The sequence below is a fragment of the Lipotes vexillifer genome, unplaced genomic scaffold (assembly GCF_000442215.2).
Source record: "Lipotes vexillifer unplaced genomic scaffold, Lipotes_vexillifer_v1.1 scaffold554, whole genome shotgun sequence".
Classification (NCBI taxonomy): domain Eukaryota; kingdom Metazoa; phylum Chordata; class Mammalia; order Artiodactyla; family Lipotidae; genus Lipotes; species Lipotes vexillifer.
Genome location: NW_006794635.1, coordinates 1,627,829 through 1,637,076, shown reverse-complemented (window position 1 = coordinate 1,637,076; position 9,248 = coordinate 1,627,829). Strand labels below are relative to the sequence as shown.

General features: G+C 41.0%; 1 protein-coding gene and 1 pseudogene across 2 annotated transcripts in view; both read left to right on the top strand.

Moving 5' to 3' along the window:
• The window catches only part of NT5E (5'-nucleotidase ecto), a 45,306-nt gene extending 43,615 nt beyond the window's left edge, over positions 1-1,691 (top strand). The window contains exon 9 of one of the 2 annotated variants that reach the window (XM_007467326.1): positions 1,150-1,691. In XM_007467326.1, the coding sequence (XP_007467388.1) occupies positions 1,150-1,313 (164 nt within the window). In that variant the 3' untranslated portion in view covers positions 1,314-1,691. The remainder of the gene's footprint in view (positions 1-1,149) is intronic. The other variant, XM_007467327.1, reaches the window with a different exon arrangement.
• A 7,383-nt stretch (positions 1,692-9,074) lies between these two features.
• The window catches only part of LOC103078611 (3-hydroxyisobutyrate dehydrogenase, mitochondrial pseudogene), a 2,325-nt pseudogene continuing 2,151 nt past the window's right edge, over positions 9,075-9,248 (top strand).

The window sequence follows — 9,248 nt, the reverse complement described above, 5'->3', positions numbered from 1 at the left end:
GGGGGGGGCATATATCTTTTCAAATTACTATTTTCATTTTATTTAGATAAATATCCAGGAGGGGAATTGCTGGATCATATGGTAGTTCTATTTTTAATGTCTTGAGGAGCCTCCTACTATTTTCTATAGTGGCTGCACAAATTTACATTTCTGCACACAATGCACTAGAGTTCCTTTTCCCCACATCCTCACCAACACTTATTTCTTGTCATTTTGATAACAGTCGTTCCAACAGGTGTGAGGTGATATCTTATTGTGGTTTTATTTGCATTTCCCTGATGATTAGTGATGTTGAGCTTTCCATGTGCTTGTTGATCATCTGTATTTGAGTTGTATACATTCTTTATATACTTTGGATATTAACCGCCCTATCAGATATATGATTTGTAGTGTGGCTTTTTTTTTTCTTCTGCGTTACGCGGGCCTCTCACTGTTGTGGCCTCTCTCGCTGCGGAGCACAGGCTCCGGACGCGCAGGCTCAGCGGCCATGGCTCACGGGCCCAGCCGCTCCGCAGCATGTGGGATCCTCCCGGACCGGGGCACGAACCCGTGTCCCCTGCATCGGCAGGCGAACTCTCAACCACTGCGCCACCAGGGAAGCCCTGTAGTGTGGCATTTTTAAAATAAAAGTCTGTCAGGTCCCTAGGGGTTTGTTGTAGTTACAGGCAATTAGTATTTGTCGGTTCTCCCCTCTTTTGCAAGTGAAGACTCCATTGCCTCACCATCAGTTAACGTGAAAATGATTCCTGAGCAGGCAAGCCAAAAAAAAACAAGCCACTTTTTATGTCTCAGCTAACTGATATTGACCCAGTTCCCTAATCCCTCAGTCCGGAGTGGTTCAGAGGCATATGACAGGAGCCTCTATCCTGAGTCATCTCAGAGCTTAGACGATTTATTCCCCCCAATTATCCAATATTGGACAATGGGCACATTTCACATCTGGAACATGAAAAAGCAATCAGATTCTTTGCACTTATGATCGCCATTGTTCTTGTCTTCTGTGACACTTTATTCCTGCTTATGAAAGGAATATCTTCCCTCTTACATCTAATTACAAAGGACTTTCCAGAAGTACATTGGCTTTCCCCTTCTTACTGTTAATTGATAATTACTTTTTCTGTAGTTAAAATAATGTACGTATTTTTCTAGGTGACCAAGATATCAACGTGGTTTCCGCATACATCTCAAAAATGAGAGTAATTTATCCAGCAGTTGAAGGTCGGATCCAGTTTTCTGCAGGAAGTCATTGCCATGGAAGTTTTTCTCTAATACTTCTTTCCGTTTTGTCAGTGATCACAGTTTTATACCAATAGCCAAAAATTCTCCTTGCCATTAATGGAACTGTATTTTTTTGTCAAGTGACATTCAAGTCTACCTTTTAGGAACTGGCTTTGTGATGGTGCGGACCATCCTTGCAGTCTCCTAGAAGCTGAGCTTAGAGGGTTGTAAATGAAGACACTGACATCACTCAGGATCAGCAACTTAACGAACACACAGGAAAAGAAATGAAAAGGGGCCCCATGAGGAGAAGGCCAACCATCTTTAGTTTACATATGCAAATTTTAATAAAACTTTATAAACAATTTTAAAACATACACATCATTTTTCTCCTTTATATCCATTCTAATCCACCAAACAACTTACATTTACATAGAACTTTATCAATCATTTACAAGGGAGTTTTAAGCACATTATCTTATTTGATGCCCATAACTTTCGTTGGTGGGCAAGACAGGTATTGTTTTTCCCATTTGACAGATGAGGGAACTAAAGCTCAGAAAGAATTGACATGTTTAAGGCCATACAGCTAAAAGTGACAGATCCCAGACCTGCACCTGGGCCTTCTGACCTCAGTCCCGCACTCCTTCAATTATATCCAGTTAACTGTTCAGGAAGATACTTAATGGTCTCCTCTCTTTTTAACTATCAGTAGCCCCAGACTCATGTAGAACAAGTCTCTGCTTTATTTCTGGTCTCTTGTTTTTTCCTTTTCAGCGCGTGTTTGTTGTTATAGGGAGTTTAACGGACTAAACACAGGGTGGCGTTCTCTCCTGCACCACCGTGTGCCTTTGAGGAGCTGGGACAAGAGGTGCAGCAGATAATGGGAAAGGCCAGGAGCTGCAGAACGCAGTCAAGGGGCAGGGAGAAAGGGAAGGAAAGACCAGGATGCCCAGGACCAACTTAACATTATAGAAGAGTCAGAGCTAAAGGCCATTTACACTTGTTAAATACGTATTTGCTAGGGGGTAGCAGCAGAATGCCTGACACATGGCGTTAGCTACTAATAATTTTATGAGATTCTATCAGTTCTCCCTCTGCTTCTTTCTTCCTTCTTCCTAATGGGAAGGTGTCAAGAGAAGAGAACTTTCTTGGAGAAGGTGGAGCTCTAAACCTGCACCTGTCTCTCCCCAGCAAGATGCCAGCACTGATTCTAGTCTCACACACACACACTCCGCCCCCTCCCCCGGTTATGGGAAATCCAGAGCGGAGCCAAGGTTGATTTTTTTAAGTGGTATACCTAAATCTAAAGTCAGCTCTGCCTCCAAATCTGAACAGTCATTCTCAGGCACAGATATGAGAACTCCTGCCTGAGAGAGTGTCCCTCTAAGCGGGTGCTCAGGAAATACCCAGACCGACAAAATGAATGATTTATGCACAAGGAACAAATAACTTGCTTAAGGGGGTGGGGGGACCACGTGAGCCTGCTCGTTACTGCAGAAATGATTCAGTAAGAAGTGGGAGCCCTCACCTTACACAGAGTCAGTGAACAGCAGCTAAAGGATGGAAGAGTGAGAATGTTTCTTGATGTTTACAATTATTAGGTATTCTTGATACAAAACATACTTTTAAATTTCACAACCTCTTTATAAATGTTGCAGTAAAATAATGCCCTAGGTTCTATGAATATACAGACTGGCCCTAAATAACCAAATGTCCATAGACTGTAAGAGGAAAATGTCAATAAGATTGCATTTGGGGTATATTTTCTTATGCTTGGCCTGTAAAATAGGGTAAATCCTACTGGAGCACAAATTTTTTAAAAACATTTGTAAGTTTTCTAAATATGTGTACATGTATTATTCAGTGGTTTAAGAAATGACCTGAAAACACTTTGCAATTGTAGGTTCCAAACAATAAAATTGAAGATATACTCCTTGTCTCTGGTAGTTACTTCTTCTCTCGAGCAAACACCTAAAACCCAAGACGATATGACTGACGGAAAACTCTGCCAGTTCATCACTGGTATCACTTCCCTTGATTATCAGCCCCCTGCCATCTAATAACCCTCCCTATCCCCCTTCTTGCCCCCAAAACAAGAAAAATACATGCAGTTTTTAGGTAGGAAAGAACAGTAAATAAAGGATATTTTAAGTAAGACTACTAAATTTTATGGCTTTACGTACAGAATTGAAGACCAATAGAGGTTTCCTAAAAATAAAAATGTTCAAGTCATACAGTGTTAGGGATTTTAATTAATTTATCTGAACTGGTTGTACGTCAAGAATTTTCCTCAGTTAATGCCGATGATAGAGCAGACCAGCTGGTACACCGTGATCAGACGCATTAAATGCAGTTGGTGGCAGAGCTGCCCTCAGCAGTTTTCAGCAGAGTAAGCGCCCTCAGAGAGTATGTAGCCCGGTGGATACAAGACTAGGCTTGCCTAAATTAGTAACGGTCTCTGATTTAGTTTCCTGGGGCTGCTGTAACGAAGTACCACAAACTGGGTGGCTTAAACAACAGAAATTCATCATCTCACCGTCTGGAGGATAAAAGTCTATGATCACTTTGGCACGGTTAGTTCCTTCTGAGGGTTGGGGGGGAGAATCTGTTCCAGGCCCCTTCCCAGGTCTGGTCAGCCTCAGACATTCCTTGCCTTATTGATGGTATTCTCCCCATGCTTTTACATCCTTTTCCCTCTGTACATGTCTGCCTCTGGGTCCAAATCTCCCCTTATACTGTATAAAGTCATAGTCATGCTGGATCAGGCCCACTCTAATGACTTCATTTTAATCATGTGCAAAAACCCTATTTCTAAATAAGCTCACATTCACGGGTACACGGGGTTGGGACTAAAGTGCTGCCACAAGACCTCAGCATCTTTTCAGGGGACACAGTTCAACCCATAACCGTCCCCTAGATGATCTACGTAATCAGCTGGGGCAGCCCTGAGGCAACCTTACAAATGAAGGGTTACAATTAATGTTATTTTTGTGCTGGTAAAATAGGACCCATTTTAGAAGCTGATTTGGCTCAACCCAAGCAAATCAAAAGGAACGAGTTTTCCTAACTAATGCAGTCAAAAGCAGGAGCTTTAAACATTTATAACAAGCTGGGAGATCTCCAATCTCTAGTAAGGCGTACTGAGCCCTCTAAGAACCTGAATGAAATACTTGATGAAAATATTCGGTTAACAAGTAAGCTAATTAGGGTATGAAGACAATTTAATTCTGACCTATGACATGGATACTGGCATATTAAAAGCAACAACGGAGGGAATTCCCTGGCGGTCCAGCAGTTAAGACTCGGGCTTTCACTGCCGTGCACCCGGGTTCGGTCACTGGTCAGGGAACTAAAATCCCACAAGCCGTGTGGTGCAGCCAAAGTAAATTAATAAATAAAACTGAAAAACTTCAAAAATAATAATAAAATAAAATAAAAGCAACAATGGAAATTACAGACTCATTATTCACTGGGATTTTTGGTTGCAAAAACAAGAAGTCTATCAGCAGAGACATACCAGAAGAATATTAGCTAGTCCCCAGAATCATCCAGAAGCGTGGAGAGCCAGGCCTAGAAATGGAGAGCAAGCAAGGAAAGTGAGGCATGGCTAAAATCCTGCCACGGGAACAGCCTTCATACACCAGCCTGGTGCTGCTGGGTTCACCTCCACCACAGCTACACCTGCCAGGGCCACTGGCTGTCCTGGTGCCTCCATTCAGATGGGAGCAAATAACAAGCTGAGCCTGGTTCAGGCCCAAGCTGTCTTTCATAAAGATAAAAGAAGGCTGAGTGAGGACTCAACTCCAGCCTTTTGGCTTCCTTCAATGCCCCCTCCCCCCAATTACCTTGGAATTCCTCCAAATAAAGATGTTCCAGTTCCGGACAATCAAAAGTGAGAAGTGGCCCCTATGAGTACTCTGAGAATCTCCTAGTACAACAAATATATATGAAATGATGTTAAAAACGCTACCTTCTGAGTATGTCTTGAAAACTATGTTGAGTTCTTAACTTCCTCTCCAACAATGTACATTCACATGTATGAAAGTAAAGAACACTAAACTTTTTCTGGTACTTTAATCATTAAATAATAAGCATATTAGTAATGAAATCAGTCCCTAAGATACATATTTTTTATAAAGAAAAAATAAATATGGCTAGTCAAATTTCTAATTGAGCTTGAGTTTTTAATTTGATGTTGACTTTTTTTCAGATATATACTCTGCAGATGAAGTAAGGAAATCCATACACTTAAAAAATAAACAAGTCTTATCTTTCTGTTAAAATCACAATGTATCGACTTTATGTTTACATTTATATAGCATTCCTAAAAATTTCACTAATGTATCATGTTGTGAAACTGATTTTGTGATAACTCTTGTGTCATAACTAAGAAATGCATATAGCATCATTCCTGCTCATCTACCACACAGGTGTATCATTATCCTGCTCAAGTTTTCTTCACGTAGCCTTGCCTTATTCCTTACTGAGTATTTATCTTTGGGTAAAAGTGGAAAGAAAAGATGGAACTATAAAACAAGAGATCCCAGACACTACTGTAGAACAAGTCATAATGAACAAACTAGTAAGGTAACCTCGTTCATTACTGTTCTCTAGAATGACACCACAGATAAGGAGGCTGCTGGCTCCCTGACTATCTGATCACTGCTTCATCTACCCCTCCCTAACCCATTCAAGAAAGCCCACAATGCAAGTGAATGGGAGTTAGCATTACAGGGCTAATGAGGAAGCCAATACAATTCACATTTAAAATATAAATAGAAAAAATAAATCACACATTGACTTAAGTATTTTAAATATTATTCACTGTAATAAATTACTAGTCATCCCCTTCAAATCTAGATCAAGAGACACCAGCGGGCTCAATCCCAGAGCTGAGACAACTGCTAATCTCCTCTAGATACCAGCCACAGCTTAATGCCAGAGGCCCCTTAACAGAGGGAGGAGAGTGTACAACTATTAGAAATATTAATAGACTGTAAAAATTAACACAAGGGCTTCCCTGGTGGCGCAGTGGTTAAGAATCTGCCTGCCAATACAGGGGACATGGGTTCGAGCCCTGGTCCGGGATGATCCCACATGCCATGGAGCAACTAAGCCCGTGCACCACAACTACTGAGCCTGCGCTCTAGAGCCCGCGAGCCACAACCACTGAGCCCACGTGCCACAACTACTGAAGCCCGTGTGCCTACAGCCCATGCTCCGCAACAAGAGAAGCCACCGCAATGAGAAGCCACACGCTGCAATGAAGAGTAGCCTCCACTCACCGCAACTAGAGAAAACCCACACAGCAACGAAGATCCAATGCAGCCAAAAATAAATAAATAAATTTATTTTAAAAAAAGAAAAAAAATTAACACAAGTCCACGTCATTTACAAAAGATCATTAATCTATTTAAGACCACATGAACATCTTTAAACTTTTCATCAATACAGAAAATTGAGGGAATTCCCTCGTGGTCCAGTGGTTAGGTCTCAGCACTCTCACTGCCGGGGCCCGGGTTCGATCCCTGGTCGGGGAACTAAGATCCTGCAAGCTGCATGGTGTAGCCAAAAAAAACGAAAATTGAAAGAGTGAGCACTTGGTGCAGTTCAACAGAATGCAATACTTCAGCAGGGCTATTCTCCCTACCTCTGGTGCTCAGCTCACCGGCCTCCTCAACTTAAGTGTATCTTCGTACAAGAATGAAAACTGCATAATTTTCCCTGAGGGATTTTATTCATGTTACTTAATGTCGGAACTGTGCAGGCTCACCAGCCTGCTAAGTGAGCTCCTTGTCTCTACTTTTACTCTTTAGTCTGTTCTCATCACTCCCAATGCAGTAACCAAAGTAATTCTATCACAATATAGTTGCTGGCCTGCTCAAAATCTTTCCATCATACACCAGGTAAAAGTGAGTTATCACAATGGCTTCCAAGGCCCTTTGTGATCTTGTCTCCCGTCATTTCTCTGACATTATCTCCCCTCACTCACCATGATGTAGCCACACTGATCTCCTTGCTACTCTTTCTACAAAACAGGCGCACTCACACTCAAACCTTCGCACTTGCTGTTTCCAAATATTTGGAATATTGGCTCCAAAATATTTGCATGGCTTGATATCTCACCTCCTTCCCTTCTTTTCTACAATGTCCTGGACACATTATTTTAAACTGCAAACCTCCACCCATACCATTTTATTTTCCTTTTCAGTTTATATTTCTTCTGAGCACTTGTTACTTTCTAGCATACTATATACTATTTTCTTATTTATATTGTTTATATTGTCTGTCTCCCTGGGTTCGAATGTAAGCTTAGAAATGCACAAATATATCCCTGGCATCTAAAACTGCCTGGCAGATAGTGAGCACTCAATACACACGTGTAGAATAAGGTGAACAAATCGTGCGTGCATGATTCCTTCTCTCCTGCCTCTCTGCCACCCTCCTGACTCAGTCCAAAAGCCACACAGTCCTTTTTCTCCGGTATCAGCCCCTCCAGAGAAAGTAAGCAATTAAGAAAATAACTTCTCTACCTAAACACCCTTTTCATTATGCAGAGCAGTTAGACTCTTCTTTAACCCCTCTGCAACCAAAAGGCCAATTAAGTCTTCCCCAAGAAGGACAGGTGCCTTTCTCCAAAGAGTAAATTTTGTAGCCTCCCCCCTGCCACTCCCTAATATGAAGGTGATTACAAGTTTTCTAATAGCATCCCTTTTCCCTCCTTGCTTTTGTTCTTCCACATCAGGAATTAGCAAACTACAGCCTAAGGGCCAAATCCTGCCTGCCACTGCTTTATGTAAGTAAGGTTTTACTGGAGTACAGCCACATCCATTACTTGGAATAATACTTTAATATAATTTGATAGAAAAAAATCATAAACATCAAATTAACAAAAAATAGTGAAATACAAAAAACAGTTTTCACTGGATCTGACAATCTTCTAGGGGCCATAGGCCTCAGGTTAAGGATTTCTCCTTACGTATCTAGCAACACTGAAGACGCTACTGGATACATAAAAGACAACATAGTCTTTGAAATGGAAGTGGAGTAGACTAGCAAGATGTTTGCTCATTCGTTTAGTCAGTCGGTCATTTTTATTCTAATGTTGACCATATCTGAAGTTACAACTTGGATATATATCATTATACGGTCTGCAAAGAACAGTGGCAGATTAGACTTCCGATTTTTTACTGTAAAATCTAACGGTTTTTAGGAAGTCAATAAATGTTTGCTTTCTTTCAACCATTTCTCAGAATTTTCTACTATCTACAGCTTAATGATTACACTTATAACACAAACTTATAATGTCCTTTATAAATTTCAAAGTATCTTCCCATCTATTTAATTTCATTTTATCCCCCAACCAGAGAGTTATTTCTATAAACACATTTCAAAATGTGAAACTCATGCACTACAAGACACACACAGAGATGGATAGAAAGGAATGTGCAAAGTAAAATATTTGAAATGAACTAGGGGAACTTACTTTTTAAAGGGATCCAGAGTGACCGCTTTTGGAAATAAAGACTCCTTTCATGGGTCAACAATGACAAGAACACGAAGACTAGAGACAGACCTAAGTTTGAATTCCAACTTTACCGTTCTCTCTGGCTTCATTATCCTTATCTATAAAACAGGAATAATACCATCTCACAGTTATTGGACGGTGAAATGTGATATAAAATGCCTGGCCAACAGAGAATGCATCTAGTTCCTTTCCCTTTTATTATGCGAATGATTTTGTATTTGCAGATTTTTATACAGCACATTTTCTTTAAATAGAGCTCACTCACTGCTATAGATTTATACATGTGTCCTCCTAAAATTCACATGCTGAAACCCTAAACTCCAGTATGACTATAGTTGGAAACGAGGTCTTTAGGAGGTAATTAAGGTCATAAAACCTAACCCAATAGCATTTGTGGCCTTATAAGAAGAAGCAGAGGGCTTCCCTGGTGGCGCAGTGGTTGAGAGTCCGCCTGCCGATGCAGGGGATGCGGGTTCGTGCCCCGGTCCGGGAGGATCCC